Source organism: Schistocerca gregaria, chromosome 4, assembly GCF_023897955.1.
Source record: "Schistocerca gregaria isolate iqSchGreg1 chromosome 4, iqSchGreg1.2, whole genome shotgun sequence".
NCBI classification, from domain to species: Eukaryota; Metazoa; Arthropoda; class Insecta; order Orthoptera; family Acrididae; genus Schistocerca; species Schistocerca gregaria.
Genome location: NC_064923.1, coordinates 708,644,692 through 708,661,876, shown reverse-complemented (window position 1 = coordinate 708,661,876; position 17,185 = coordinate 708,644,692). Strand labels below are relative to the sequence as shown.

The following is a 17,185-nucleotide window of genomic DNA, read 5'->3' as shown; positions in this document are numbered from 1 at the left end:
ACTCTTCCCAACTGAGTTACTGAGGCAGCGTTCATGGCCTATGATCACTACTTCAATTCAGCTGAGTGGACTTTTTAGTCTTCACTAACTAGCTCTCCCATGTACTCTGATTGGCTAATACTCCTTTACAGAGTGAAAGAGTCATTCTGGAAACAATCTTGAGTCTGTTACTCAGCCATTCCTCTTTGATATCCTTTCTTCTATCTATTCGCTAAGGTATACAGAAGAACTTCTGTGAAGTCTGGAAAGTAGGAGAGAAGTAGTGGCACAGTTGATGGTGTGATGGGAGGTCTCGAATAGCACCTGATAGCCCAGTTGCAAAGAATATTGTCCATGAATAGCAAGGATCCAGTTTCAAGCTCCAGTACAACACACACTTTTTATCTCTCAGGAAGTTTCACAGTAACCTACACTTTGATGCAGAATGAAAGATTTACTCCAGTTTTTTAAATCCAGATTTCATGACTCAACGTGTTAAAAAATAGGTAATGCAATAAATTTCAGCAGAGGATTTGTTGTACTACTTCTTTTGTGAAATATTCCTCCTATTTAGTAGCTACTCGACAACTGCTAGTGAAATCTCATAAATTACTGAAAGATAAAAAATAGTAGTATAGTAAATACATCTTTTTTTCTTTTGCATCCTATATTTTGTTATGGCTTTATTAAATGCAAGAATATTAAAGTCAGGTAGACGTCACTTCAACATTTGTTTCTTTCATTTTCACTGAGCCTAACTTAGTCTCATTATTATTTTAGTATCTAGAAGAAAGTGCTGTGATGATTTTATACTTGTATTTTGTGTTGTTTCTTTCTGTATTTGCCTATCATTAATTTATAGAGAAGTCAAAATAGTCCATTTTTTATTTTTATTTTTATGCAGCCTCTGACACAATGGAGACAAAGAAAACAACAGCTCTCACTGCAGTTCTTACTGGTCTAAGAAAATTCACAAATTATAGTGTTCAGGTGCTTGCGTACACAAGAGTTGGTGATGGAGTGATTACACATCCTATTTACTGCAGTACAGAAGAGGATGGTAAGAACAGATCTCAGCTTGACTGGCGTAAAATGGTGTGCATATTACATAGTTATTGTACATTTCACAGACTGAACAACATGACTTCTTATTTTCCAGCCCCAGGTGCACCTGCTGACATTAAAGTTGTAGTAAAGTCACCACAATCCTTGTTGGTATCATGGTTACCTCCAACAGAGCCTAATGGCGTCATAACACATTACAATCTGTATACAAGGTAAGATCAAAATTGTACAAGATTTTCATGTTACAGTAATGGAATTTATAGGATGATCATTGAGTGTGGCTAAAGGCTTGCTGTGTGCGTGTGTGTGTGTGTGTGTGTGTGTGTGTGTGTGTGTGTGTGTGTGTGTGTGTGTGTGTGTTGATGTACATGATTGATGCTCTTAGTCAATTAATACAGTCTACTCCATTGCAATGAGTTTTAGTGTATTGGGAATTAGATTGCAGACAGCAGCCTGACATTTGCATACATTAAAAAAGTAACTAATAGTCAAGGGAAATAAAGATTCTTTTTTTGTGAATATGGGCACATTGTATCATCAGAGTTATGCCATGGGTAAAAGAACTATGGACAAATAGAGTGACAAGAATAAGAAAACAGCCTACGTGAGAAAAGTAACATGTATCAGAAGTTTTACGTATCTGTGTAAAAAATTTAAATGTCCATTTGTTCAGAATCTTAAATCTCTGAAAGATCTTTGCCGATTGCTTTGAAAATTTGACCTAATATTGTATTTGAATATGCACATGTTTTTATATCCTTACATTTGTGCAGAATTGTAAACCTCCCAAAGTTTTTCACCATTTGCACTCAGTTGTTTTTATATACTTAATGTACTGCCCCAAAGCGTCCTTTTCCTCTTCAATCCTCACACTGACCCTAAGCCTTGTTTATTGTTATAGCAAAGAAAACTTTGATTGGGAATTGAAGTCATTTAAAATTAATGGGCAAATCAGTTGGGGTTATTGGGCTGTGGGATACAACAGACCTCTCTTGCTGCTGCATCTATGGGGATAGAAGCTTCCATGACAGTATTTGACATAGTTTTAATCCGCAAACAGGTAAGGTTACAAAAGTTTCAGATGATTCAGATTCTGTAGTAGTAGTCTAATCATAAACCAACAAGCCAAAAATACTGTTAAAACTGACTGTGATGAAGAAAGCAAAACAGCACATAGTTTTGTGTACAACTTTTGTATAAAGTTATGTATAAGGAGAGAGAAAATGTATGGGAGAAACAGTTTGCCTAATGGTTTAAATGCACTGTCATTGTAATTGAAATTGACTACGAGAAAGAAAAAGAAATTGTACATTTTCACAGCATGGCATAGGACAGCATTTTCTTTCTCACAGTCAATTTTAACAAAAAACCTATATGTTGTTGTTTAAAAAAATATGTATTCTATGTCCATCTGAATGTTTATTAGAGTATCGTGTAACAATTTGAAGTAAATCAGTCAAGAACTTTTCGCGATTTTTGCTGACAACTTTTGCTGGCAGGTCGATAAACACACAAACAAACACAAACATGCACACAAAATTCGAGCTTTCGCAATCGGCTGTTGCTCCGTCAGGAAAGAGGGAAGGAGAGGGAATGATGAAAGAATGTGGGTTTTAAGGGAGAGGGTAAGGAGTCATTCCTATTCCGGGAGTGGAAAGACTTACCTTAGGGGGAAAAAAGGATAGGTGTACACTCGCACACACACACGTATCCATCCGCACATAAACAGACACAAGCAGACATTTGTAAAGACAAAAAGTTTGGGCACAGATGTCAGTCGAGGCAGAAGTACAGAGGCAAAGAAGCTGTTGAAAGACAGGTGAGGTATGAGCTGCAGCAACTTGAAATTAGCGGAGGTTGAGGCCTGGCGGATATCGAGAAGAGAGGATATACTGAAGGGTGAGTTCCCATCTCCGGAGTTCTGACAGGTTGGTGTTAGTGGGAAGTATCCAGATAACTCGGACGGTGTAACACAGTGCCAAGATGTGGTGGCCGTGCACCAAGGCATGTTTAGCCACAGGGTGATCCTCATTACCAACGAACACTGTCTGCCTGTGTCCATTCATGCGAATGGACAGTTTGTTGCTGATCATTCTCACATAGAAAGCTTCACAGTGTAGGCAGGTTAGTTGGTAAATCACGTGGGTGCTTTCACACGTGGCTCTCCCTTTGATCGTGTACACCTTCCGGGTTACAGGACTGGAGTAGGTGGTGGTGGGAGGGTGCATAGGACAGGTTTTACACCGAGGGCGGTCGCAAGGGTAGGAGCCAGAGGGTAGGGAAGGTGGTTTGGGGATTTCATAGGGATGAACCAAGAGGTTACGAAGGTTAGGTGGACGGCGGAAAGACACTCTTGGTGGAGTGGGGAGGATTTCATGAAGGATGGATCTCATTTGGCCTTTACAAATGTCTGCTTGTGTCTGTGTATGTGCGTATCGATATGTGTGTGTGTGCGAGTGTACACCTGTCCTTTTTCCCCCTACGGTAAGTCTTTCCGCTCCCGGGATTGGAATGACTTCTTACCCTCTCCCTTAAAACCCACATCCTTTCGTCTTTCCCTCTCCTTCCCTCTTTCCTGAAGAAGCAACCGTTGGTTGCGAAAGCTAGAAATTTTGTGTGTTATTTTATTGTGCCTGTCTACCGGCGCTTTCCCACTTGGTAAGTCTTGGAATCTTTGTTTTTAATATATTTTTCCCATGTGGAAGTTTCTTTATATATGATGATGTAAATAAAATAGAAAGAAACTTCCACATGGGAAAAATATATGAAAAACAAAGATTCCAAGACTTACCAAACGGGAAAGCGCCGGCAGACAGGCACAATGAACAAAACACACAAACACACACACAGAATTACTAGCTTTCGCAACCGATGGTTGCTTCTTCAGGAAGGAGAGGGAAAGAAGAAAGGATGTGGGTTTTAAGAGAGAGGGTAAGGAGTCATTCCAATCCCGGGAGCGGAAAGACTTCCCTTAGGGGAAAAAAAGGACAGGTGTACACTAGCGCGCGCGCGCGCGCACACACACACACACACACACACACACACACACACACACACACACACACACATATCCATCCGCACATACACAGACACAAGTAGACATATTTAAAGGCAAAGAGTAAGGGCAGAGATGTCAGTCGAGGCGGAAGTACAGAGGCAAAGAAGTTGTTGAAAGACAGATGAGGTATGAGCGTCGGCAACTTGAAATTAGCGGAGGTTGAGGCTTGGCGGATATCGAGAAGAGAGGATATACTGAAGGGCGAGTTCCCATCTCCGGAGTTCGGATAGGTTGGTGTTGGTGGGAAGTATCCAGATAACTCGGACAGTGTAACACTGTGCCAAGATGTGCTGGCCGTGCACCAAGGCATGTTTAGCCACAGGGTGATCCTCATTACCAACGAACACTGTCTGCCTGTGTCCATTCATGCGAATGGACAGTTTGTTGCTGGTCATTCCCACATAGAAAGCGTCACAGTGCAGGCAGGTTAGTTGGTAAATGACGTGGGTGCTTTCACACGTGGCTCTCCCTTTGATCGTGTACACCTTCCGGGTTACAGGACTGGAGTAGGTGGTGGTGGGAGGGTGCATAGGACAGGTTTTACACCGAGGGCGGTCGCAAGGGTAGGAGCCAGAGGGTAGTGAAGGTGGTTTGGGGATTTCATAGGGATGAACCAAGAGGTTACGAAGGTTAGGTGGACGGCGGAAAGACACTCTTGGTGGAGTGGGGAGGATTTCATGATTACCCTCTCCCTTAAAACCCACATCCTTTCGTCTTTCCCTCTCCTTCCTGAAGAAGCAACCATCGGTTGCGAAAGCTAGTAATTCTGTGTGTGTGTTTGTGTGTTTTGTTCATTGTGCCTGTCTGCCGGCGCTTTCCCACTTGATAAGTCTTGGAATCTTTGTTTTTTTTATATATATAGGGTGGCCCATTGATCGTGACCTTACCAAATATCTCAGGAAATAAATGTCAAATGAAAAAACTACAAAGAATGTAACTTGTCTAACTTGAAGGGGAAACCAGATGGCGCTATGGCTGGCCCTCTAGCTGGTGCTGCAATAGGTCAAACGGATATCAACTACATTTAAAAAAAATATAAACCCCCATTTTTTCTTTCATATTCGTGTAGTATGTAAGGAAATATGAATGTTTTAGTTGGACCACTCTTTTCACTTTGTGATAGATGGCACTGTAATAGTCACAAACATATGGCTCACAATTTTAGATTAGCAGTTGGTAACAGGTAGGTTTTTTAAACTAAAATACAGTATGTAGGTACATTTGAAGATTTATTTCGGTTGTTACAATGTGATACATCTACCTTTGTGAACTTATCATTTCTGAGGACGCATGTTGTTGCAGTGTGATTACCTGTAAATATCACATAAATGGAATAAATGCTCAAAATGATGTCCGTCAACCTCAATGCGTTTGGCAATACGTGTAACGACATTCCTCTCAAAAGCAAGTAGTTCACCTTCTGTAATGTTGCACATGCATTGACAATGCGTTGACGCATGTTGTCAGGTGTTGTCGGTGGATCACAATAGCAAATATCCTTCAACTTTCCCCATAGAAAGAAATCTGGGGACGTCAGATCTGGTGAACGTGCGGGCCATGGTATGGTGCTTCAACGAACAATCCACCTGTCGTGAAATATGCTATTCAATACCGCTTCAACCGCCTGCGAGCTATGTGCCGGACATCCATCATGTTGGAAGTACATCGCCATTCTGTCATGCAGTGAAACATCTTGTAGTAAGATCGATAGAACATTATGTAGGAAATCAGCATACATTGCACCATTTAGACTGCCATCGATAAAATGGGGGCCAATTAACCTTCCTCCCACCATACATTAACCCCCCAAGGTCACTGATGTTCCACTTGTCACAGCCATCGCGGATTTTCCATTGCCCGATAGTGCATATTATGCCGGTTTACATTACCACTGTTGGTGAGCGATGCTTTGTTGCTAAATAGAATGCGTGCAAAAAATCTGTCATCGTCTCCTAATTTCTCTTGTACCCAGTGGCAGGACTGTACACGACATTCAAAGTTGTCGCCAGGCAATTCCTGATGCATAGAAATATGGTATGGGTGCAATCGATGTTGATGCAGCATTCTCAACACCGACGTTTTTGGGATTCCCGATTCTCACGCAATTTGTCTGCTACTTATATGCAGATTAGCCACGAAAAACACCTACTTGGGCATCATAATTTGTTGCAGGTCGTGGTTGATGTTTCACATGTGGTTGAACACTTCCTGTTTCCTTAAATAACTTAACTATCCAGCAAATGGTCTGGACACTTGGATGATGTCATTTAGGATACCGAGCAGCATACATAGCACACGTCCGTTGGGCATTTTGATCACAATAGCCATACATCAACACAATATCGAACTTTTCCTTAATTGGTAAACGGTCCATTTTAACACGGGTAATGTATCATGAAGCAAATACCGTCTGCACTGGTGGAGTGTTACGTGATACCATGAACTTATACATTTGTGACATTTACCGCACCATCTATCACAAAACGAAAAAAGTGGTCCAACTAAAACATTCATATTTCTTTACGTACTACACGAATATGTAATTAAAAATAGGGGTTCCCATTTAAAAAACCGCAGTTGATATTCGTTTGAACTATGGCAGCGCCATCTAGTGGGCCAACCATAGTGCTATCTAGTTTCCCCCTTCAAGTTAGATGAGTTTTGTTCTTTGTAGTTTTTTCGTTTGATGCTTTTTTCGTGAGATATTTGGGCCACTCCTATCAATGGACCACCCTGGCGCCGGCAGACAGGCACAATGAACAAAACACACAAACACACACACAGAATTACTAGCTTTCGCAACCGATGGTTGCTTCTTCAGGAAGGAGAGGGAAAGACGAAAGGATGTGGGTTTTAAGGGAGAGGGTAAGGAGTCATTCCAATCCCGGGAGCAGAAAGACTTCCCTTGGGGAAAAAAAGGACAGGTGCACACACACACACACACACACACACACACACACACACACACACATATATATATCCATCCGCACATACACAGACACAAGCAGACATATTTCTGGCTTATTGGCTTATGATTAGAATACTACTACAGAATCTGAATTTGCAATAACAATAAACAAAGCTCAAGACCAGAAAGGAGGGGGAAGAGGAGACAGACAGACAGACAGGGAGGGGTTTAGGACATACATCCAATTCTCATTTCTTCTTTTCTTTAGATTTCCATTTTACCAGACTGAACCACAGCAATGTGTGCCCAGCTACAGCTAGTATGTGAATAAATGTGGTCATGGAAAGTTATGGTAGAATTAAATAACTTACAAGTAAAAGTAACAACACACACACACACACACACACACACAACTACATTGTACCAGCACAGTGAAGCCATACAATTGTAAGTGTGTGTGCATGTGCATGTTGTTGTGTGCGCACACCTACGCCTACATATAAGTCTCCATGTGAATTCTAGCCTGAAAAAGCTCCAAGAGCTGGCAAAGTCATGTCTATGTGTATGTTGGTGACTTGCTACTTGGTGAACTGTTACCTTTGCTCCTAAATTATTTTTATACAGATAAGACAGGAGTTGTTTCTAAAATATTGTTATATCCTGAGTGGTGAAGGTAGAGGAAGGATGTACCCGTAGTAGCTGCAGAAGTTCAGTCTGAAAAGTAGTTTCGTTGCAGTTATTCAAACCCAAATGATAAGTCTTATGGAGAATAGTATAGTTCCTTGGCTGGGATGAAGTTCTTGGACACATAAGGCCAGCAACACTGAACATTCTAGGATGAATTCTTTGCTGACAACCAAACAGTTGGAGAAGGGCAGATTGCTCCTGGAATATCCAAAAGTCTTCCTGATGCCTAAAAGTAGCCATTACTGCCCAACACCTGATTGTTGATCGGCAAGTATAGTATGTTAGTTGTAATGGTGACTGTCTTGGTGCCATAGAGTGAGTCATCTGTGTTTCTCATCTGGTAACAGTGGAAGTCCATGATGAAATAACAACAATATGGAAAGGACAGATTGGTACTCACCTCATAGAGTAGGCATTGAGTCACTGACAGGCAAAATGAAAAAGAATGCATTCAGAAAAGACCTTCCTCAGTAGTAAATCTCTCACACTTACCCACAACAACCTACACACACATGGCTACTGCCTCCAGGCACTAAGACCTGACTGCGATTGCATCTGACATAAGCAGCAATCTGCTGCAGTGGGTGGTGGGGCTAAGAAGGAGGCATGTCATAGGAAGAGTGAGAGATAGCAGGACAGTTGAGGGGAAAAATGCCAGTGCTGCCTCTGGAAGCATGCAGTGACCTGGTAATGGCAGGATATGGCTGGGAGGTGCAGCGTTGGAAGGCTACACTGAGGAGCAGGAGGAAGAGGAGGAGGGAAGAGGGAAAGAGAGGTGAGAGATGTATAGAAGAGGAAATGATTGTAGCTGCATATGGTATAATATTTTGGGGTAACTCTTCAAGTCAAACAAAAGTTTTCAGAGTCCAAAAGTGTGTAGTACGTATTATTTGTGGAGTAAACTCACGGACGTCCTGTAGAAACCTCTTCAAAGAACTGGGTATACTGACTACTGCCTCTCAGTATATTTACTCCTTAATGAAATTTGTCCTAAATAATATATCTCTTTTTCCAACAAACAGCTCAGTTCATGCATACAATACCAGGAACAAAAATGATCTGCACAAGGACTTAAAAGCACTTACTTTAGTTCAAAAAGGGGTCCACTACTCAGGAACACTCATCTTCAATAATTTGCCAGCAAACATAAAAAATTAAGTTACAAATAGAGATCAGTTTAAAAGGAGCCTGAAAGACTTACTAGTGGCCAACTCCTTCTACTCCATCGACGAATTTTTTAATAGAAACAAATGATGTGTTGTATATATTTATACTATTAGTATTGTTATTTCAGCTTAAAAAAAAAAAAAGGTGACTTGTTCCACATCCACGAGGATCTCCTCGACACGGAGCTATGGAACAAAAAACTAATCTAATCTAATCTAGAGGTGGAGGGCAAGCACTGCGAAGATTGAAGGGCTGGTTTACAGGAACATAGGATACATTGTAGAGAGAGTTCCCACCTGCATAGCTCAGAAAATCTGGTGTCGATGGGAAGAATCCAGATAGCACAGGCTGTTAAGTAGTCATTAAAGTGAAGCACATCATGTTGGGGCGCATGTCCAGTAACTGAGTGGTCCAGTTGCCGCTTGGCCACAGTTTGTGAATGGCCATTCATGCCAATAGACAGCCTGTTATTAGTCAGGCCCATGTAGACTGCAGCACAGTGTTTGTAGCTAAGTTTAAAGATCACATGACTGCTTTCACATGTATCCCAGCATTTTATGGGGTGGGAAATGCCAGTGACAGGACTAGAGTAAATGGTTGTGGGAGGATGTATGGGACAGGCCTTGCATCTAGACCTACTGCAGAGCTCTGAGCCATGAGGCAAGGGGTTGAGAGCAGGAGTGGAGTTGGAATGGAAAAGGATGTTGCATAGGTTTGGTGGGTAGTGGAGTACCACTATGGGAAGGGTGGGAATGTAATGGGCGGGGTGAGAGATAATTGAAAGCCTGGCAGAAAATGTGATTCAGTTGCTCCAATTCTGGGAGGTACTTAGTTAAAAGATGAGTAGCGATGTTCCAATATAAGCAAGTAAATACAAATAAGTATTTGATACTTTGTTTTTAACTGAGTACTTTTATAATCAAAGCATTCTTTCGATACTTGCTCAGTATCGAAAGAAAAGTACTTGTATTGAATAAACTCTTTATATGTTGCAGTATCCAAAATAATACCAATGATTAATTTGTCATCAACAGAACTTTACAGTGTCACACCAACTGTTAAAAAATGCAGGAATTTTTATTGAGATACCTGAAGAAAAGGTAATGGTTAACTCAATTAAATCGTCATTTAACCATTGCTATTCTGTTGGATCCAAGGTTTAAAAACCTGCATTTTCAAGATCCAGATGTGCATAGATGAGCTGTACAATAATGTAAAGCATTGTTTATGAGCCAAAACGCAGGCCAAGTGAATTGGAGGAAGATGCTTCTTCTTCATCTACTGTAACATAGGGATATGACTTTTGGAAACACCGTAGACAGCTAATGTGTGGCTTCAGAATGAAAAAGGAAACACACCAACTTGACAAAGTGTCTCTTTGTTTGTCAAACTCAGTAATATCTTTAAAATTCAACTCACCTGCAGCACAGAAAGACATGGAAGATATTTTTCCATGTTTATACTAATATTCTCAACAATAGCCTATCATTGTTGCAAACATCTGTGCCTTGTGAGTGTTTACTTTCAAAATCTGGTGCAACTGCAATTCAGAATAGAAATAAATTGTCTCCTGATACTTACATCAATTGTTCTTTTTGGGAAACCTTCCAAAAAGGTGACATTTTAGTTTAAGGATTATTATTTATAAAGGAGTAAAAGTATTTAATGTGTTTTATTTGTTTGCACAAAATAATTGACAATGTAAAATATTGTATACACTCAGCATTACTTCAGTAACTTAAAAAAATTACATAAGTGTTGGTATGATTAGGTATTGATACTTTTGGAGTACTTGTATGAGTAACATCGCAGCATGACTTTAGTACTACTCGTTCGAGTTGCTATCAGTATTCTGGTAATATCAGAACACCCCTAGAGATGAGTGCTCCTTTGTGATCGGACTGTGAGTATGAGGGGGATGCTAGGTGACTGTGGAAACAAAGGGAGATCAGTTTCTACACAAGGTTGGTAATGTAATTCAGTCTGTGTAGGCGTCAGTAAGCCCCTTAATTCATTTGAGAAGGACTGCTCAGCATTACAGATGCAATGACTTTGGGTGACTAGGCTATATGGAAGGGATTTCGTGGTTTGGAATGGATAGTAGCTGTCAAAGTGGAGGTACTGTATGTGGTTAGTAGTTATGTTTGATATGGATAGAGTTAATGGTGTAGGCATCCTTGAGGTGGAGGACAACATTGAGGAAGGTGGCTTGTTGTGTTGAGGAGGACCAGGAGAAGCAAATGGAGGAAAAGTTGTTGATGTCCTGGAGGAATGTGGATAGGTCATCCCAACCCTCAGTCCTTATCATGAAGATTTCATCACTGAATCTAAACGAGGTGAGAGATTTGGAATTCTGCATAGTTAGGAAGGATTGCTCTAGATGGCCCAGGATGGCATAGGATGGTGCCATGTGTGTGTCCATTGCTGTATTACAGATCTGTTTGTAGGTGATGCCTTCAAAGGAGAAGAAATTATTGGTGAAGATAAATGAAAATAAGACAAGTATATCTTTCTTAACAATTTTATTTTTACATGGGATCCTGTACCTTAACCTGTTTTTGTACATCATTCCCACCAGCATTAAGGCACTTACTGTATTGTACATGAAGCTTTTGAATGCCATACTCATATAAATCTGCCCTTGACTAGGTAACATCTGCATAAGTCACACTCTTGACACACGAGAAAACACATCACATAATGTCAAAATCATAAATCATCTGTCCTCTCCATCTTTTACATCAACTTTCTGCACCAAATCATCATTCATGACTGAAGGTCACCCTCTTCGTTCCCCATCATCCCCACTCGTGGGCCATCTTAATAAGTTCTCACCCAGTTTTGTACCATCCCATCACTCAGTATGTTTCCTCCATACACTTCATTATGTTTCCTCCATACATTTCACTGGTATGTCAATGAATTTCAGCTCCTTGCACACTTTTGTGTTAAGAAAATGAATCACAACATGTATTTCACAGTCATCGGACTTCTCAACAGGAGAAGGAATTTTAAACACTCAATAATAAAAGTAAACATGCTGAATATTGGTGTCAGTTATGTAGAAAAATATTTTAAAGTACAAGCTTTCATGTAAAAATAAAATTACTAAGAAGAGTGTCCCTTCATATTTTCATTTCAAAACAGTACTTACTTAAAAAATGTATCTTGTAGTTGGCCATGGTGATCAGGAAGGAAGTTGTAGATTTGGAGTCAGTCAGGCATTGGGAAAGTAGTGTTCAGTAGCAGAAAGGCCATTGGCAGTGGGGTTGTTAATATAGAGGATGGTGGCATCAACAGTGACAAGCAGACGCCGTCGATAAAGGAACAGAAACTGTGAAGAATCGTTGGAAGAAATGTTTGGTGTCTTTTATATTGGAGGGTAGATTACAAGTAATAGGCTGAACGTGCTGGTCAAGAAGGGCAGAGATTCCCTCTGTGGGGGCAGACTAACCAGTAACTATGGGACATCCTAGATGGTTGGATCTATGAACTTCCGGAAGCACATAGAATGTAAAAGTGAGGGGAGTGATGGGGATGAGCAGATAGACTCAGTGGAGAAGTTCTGTGTTGAACTCCAGGATTTATGGAAGGACTAGAAATCCAGCAGGATTTCTGGAATGGGGTCACTGTGGCAGGGCTTGTAGGTGTATGTATCTGACAGCAGTGGGGCCCTTCAGCCTGAGGCTCATAAACACAGTGGTGGAGCCTCTTTCGGCATTGAGGATTGTAAGGTGGTCATCAATTTTGGGTGGTGGATTGCAGTTCTTCATGTGGCTGTAAGGCTTGTTTCCATGTTGAGGGATTTGGGGAATGATGGTGAGACAAGGTCTGAGGTTAGAAAATTTTGGAACGTCAGCAGGGGGTGATCTGGGGGGAGTGTGGTGGATTACATTTGAATGGCAGAGTAAACTGAGTAGTACACGATTCAGAATTGGTTTTGGATAGAGTTTGACTGGTAGGTTTAGTAGTGGAAAAGTGTTTCCACTGTAGGGAGTGGGAGAAGGAGAGAAACTTTTTAACAAGCCCAGCATGATTGAATTTGGGAGTAGAGCAATAGGAAATGTCTCTGGAAAGGACTGATATTTCTGTTGGAGGGCAGGTTTATTACTATGTTGTAGGTCAGTTTAGGCATTGGGTTCTGTACGGTGGTGAGAGGGAGTTTTTGATGGTGTGTTTAATGTAGTAAGTCTGCAAAGCAGTATTTGGCAGCTGTGAAGGAATGCAGGGGAGGTTTGGTGGAAGCTCTTATGATGGTAGTAGTTTGTGGTAGACTCAAACCTCCATGTGCTAACTCCCCTCCATCTGTAAAATTTTCCTGATCTGCAGTCCCAGTTTCCTGCTCCCATTCCCACATTGAAATGTTTGCCCTGCAGGGACTAGAGCAGCATGTGCAATGCCAACTCAAAAAGCTCCCAGTCTGTTCACCTCATATACCTCTTATAAACCTACCTGCCAACAAAACCTCCACCACTGTGGTTATGAACTGCCTTGACTACCTCATCCACTCCTGCCTTGCAGTCCCTGCTACATTTAGAACATTCTCTGAAACTCACCTCATCCTATAGAACCCAGAGCCTAAACTGACCTGCAATGCTAATGGATCCATCCTCCAAAAAGATCAGTCACTCAGAGGTATCCTTCCTTTTCAAAGGTCTTACTTCATTTCCAAAGGTCTTACCTTTTGCCCCACTCCCAAATTCAGTTTTGCACTTGTTAAAAGCCTCATCCCATTTTCCTGGTCCCTACAGTGAAAACCCTTTTCTGCCACTAAACCTACTAATCAGACTCAATCCAAAAGCAATACTGAGCACTACATGACTCAGTTTATTCCTCCATCCAGACATAACACACCAAACGTCCCCCAAATCGGCCTGTTAACTTTCCAAAATTTCCTAACCTCAAACATTGCCTCACCATCATTTCCTAAATCCCTCAACATGGCAACCAACCTTACATCCATGGAAGAACTACAATCCACCACATAAAAACAATCCCTTACCTTCTTATAAACCTACCTGCCAACAAAGCCTCCACCACTGTGGTTATGAACTACAGATATTACCTGTGCAGCTGTCAGATACATCCACCTACAAGCCCCACCACAGTGACCCCACTCCAGTCCCTCTTAAAATCCTTGGATTCATCAAAGAACCTCTCCACTGCATATCTCTCTCTCTCTCTCTCTCTCTCTCTCTCTCTCTCTCTCTCTCTCTCTCTCTCTCCCTCCCTCCCTCCCTCCCTCCCTCCCCCACCACTCCCTGTACTTTTACATTCTATGTGCTTCCTAAAGTTCATAAAGCCAACCACCCAGGATGTCCCATTGTGGTTGGTTACTCTGCCGCCACAGAGAGAACGTTCGCCTTTCTGGACCACAACCTTCAGCATATTATCTGTAACCTACTCTCCTACATAAAAGTACCAAATATTTCATCCACTGACTCCCCAAACTTCTTGCTCCTGTACCACACGGCACCCTGTGAGTCATTGTCAATGCCACCTCCCTCTACATTAACTTCCCCAATGCCCATGGCCTTGCTACTATTGAACGCAGCTTTCCCAGTGCCCAACTTAATACAAATCTACAACATCCTTCGTGGTCACTGTGACCAACTATAATCTCACCCATGATTACTTCTTCTTTGAAGGCATCACATACAAATAAATCCATGGTACAGCCAGAGGCACAAGCATGCTAATCTATTCATGGGCCATATAGAGGGATCCATCCTAACCATCCTAAATACCAAATCCATTACCTAGTTCAGTTTTATGGGTGGCATCTTAACGATCTGGACCAACGGTGAGGATATTCTATACCCATTCCTCCAGAACATCAGCACCTTATTCCCCTATTCACTTCACTTGGTCCTCAGTTCAGTGGGCCACCTTTCTTACTGCCAACCTCCACCTCAAAGATGGTAACATCAGTACCTCCAGCCACATCAAATGTGTCAATCATCTACAATACCTCCATTTGAACAGCTGGCACCCATGTTGTTATTGTGGTCTTCAGTCCTGAGACTGGTTTGATGCAGCTCTCCATGCTACTCTATCCTGTGCAAGCTTCTTCATCTCCCAGTACTTACTGCAACCTACATCCTTCCGAATCTGCTTAGTGTATTCATCTCTTGGTCTCCCTCTACGATTTTTACCCTCCACGCTGCCCTCCAATGCTAAATTTGTGATCCCTTGATGCCTCAAAACATGTCCTACCAACCGGTCCCTTCTTTTTGTCAAGTTGTGCCACAAACTCCTCTTCTCCCCAATTCTGTTCAATACCTCCTCATTAGTTACGTGATCTACCCATCTAATCTTCAACATTCTTCTGTAGCACCACATTTCAAAAGCTTCTATTCTCTTCTTGTCCAAACTATTTATCATCCATGTTTCACTTCCATACATGGCTACACTTCATACAAATACTTTCAGAAACGACTTCCTGACACTTAAATCTATACTCGATGTAAGAAATTTCTCTTCTTCAGAAATGATTTCCTTGCCATTGCCAGTCTACATTTTATATCCTCTCTACTTCGACCATCATCAGTTATTTTACTCCCTAAATAGCAAAACTCCTTTACTACTTTAAGTGTCTCATTTCCTAATCTAATTCCCTCAGCATCACCCAATTTAATTTGACTACATTCCATTATCCTCTTTTGCTTTTGTTGATGTTCATCTTATATACTCCTCTCAAGACACTGTCCATTCTGTTCAACTGCTCTTCCAAGTCCTTTGCAGTCTCTGACAGAATTACAATGTCATCGGCGAACCTCAAAGTTTTTATTTCCCTTACGCTCCCTGTATTTCATCCCTGCCACCTTCAGAATTTGAAAGAGAGTATTCCAGTTAACATCATCAAAAGCTTTCTCTTAGTCTACAAATGCTAGAAATAAAGGTTTGCCTTTTCTTAATCTTTCTTCTAAGATAAGTCGTAAGGTTAGTATTGCCTCACGTCTTCCAACATTTCTACGGAATCCAAACTGATCTTCCCCAAGGTCCTCTTCTACCAGTTTTTCCATTCGTCTGTAAATAATTCGCGTTAGTATTTTGCAGTTGTGACTTATTAAACTGATAGTTCGGTAATTTTCACATCTGTCAACACCTGCTTTCTTTGGGATTGGAATTATTATATTCTTCTTGAAGTCTGAGGGTATTTCGCCTGTCTCATACATCTTGCTCACCAGATGGTAGAGTTTCGTCAGGACTGGCTCTCCCAAGGCCGTCACTAGTTCTAATGGAATGTTGTCTACTCTCGGGGCCTTGTTTCGACTCAGGACTTTCATTGCTCTGTCAAACTCTTCACGCAGTATTGTATCTCCCATTTCGTCTTCATCTACATCCCCTTCCATTTCCATAATATTGTCCTCAAGTACATCGCCCTTGTATAAACCCTCTATATACTCCTTCCAGCTTTCCGCCTTCCCTTCTTTGCTTAGAACTGGGTTTCCATCTGAGCTCTTGATATTCATACAAGTGGCTCTCTTTTCTCCAAAGGTCTCTTTAATTTTTCTGTAGGCAGTATCTATCTTACCCCTAGTGAGATAAGCCTCTACATCCTTACATTTGTCCTCTAACCATCCCTGCTTAGCCATTTTGCACTTCCTGTCGATCTCATTTTTGAGACGTTTGTATTCCTTTGTGCCTGCTTCATTTACTGCATTTTTATATTTTCTCCTTTCATCAATTAAATTCAATATCTCTCCTGTTACCCAAGGATTTCTATTAGCCATCATCTTTTTACCTACTTGATCTTCTGCTGCCTTCACTACTTCATCCCTCAGAGCTACCCATTCTTCTTCTACTGTATTTCTTTCCTCCATTACTGTCAATTGTTCCCTTATGCTCTGCCTGAAACTCTCTACAACCTCTGGTTCTTTCAGTTTATCCAGGTCCCATCTCCTTAAATTAGCACCTTTTTGTAGTTTCTTCAGTTTTAATATACAGTTCATAACCAATAGATTGTGGTCAGAGTCCACATCTGCCCCTGGAAATGTCTTAAATTTAATACCTGATTCCTAAATCTCTGTCGTACCATAATATAATCTATCTGAAACCTTTCAGTATCTCCAGGATTCTTACATGTATACAACCTTCTTTTATGATTCTTGAACCAAGTATTAGCTATGATTAAGTTATGCTCTGTGGAAAATTCTACCAGACGGCTTCCTCTTTCATTTCTTAGCCCCAATCCATAATCACCTACTATGTTTCCTTCTCTCCCTTTTCCTACTGACGAATTCCAGTCACCCATGACTATTAAATTTTCATCTCCCTTCACTACCTGAATAATTTCTTTTATCTCATCATACATTTCC

General features: G+C 41.2%; 1 protein-coding gene across 1 annotated transcript in view; it reads left to right on the top strand.

Moving 5' to 3' along the window:
• Positions 1–17,185, top strand: part of LOC126267877 (Down syndrome cell adhesion molecule-like protein Dscam2) — a 1,296,028-nt gene that overhangs the window by 1,170,594 nt on the left and 108,249 nt on the right. The window contains exons 20-21 of the mRNA XM_049973186.1: positions 884–1,039; positions 1,139–1,256. Coding sequence (XP_049829143.1) covers positions 884–1,039; positions 1,139–1,256 — 274 coding nt within the window. The remainder of the gene's footprint in view (positions 1–883; positions 1,040–1,138; positions 1,257–17,185) is intronic.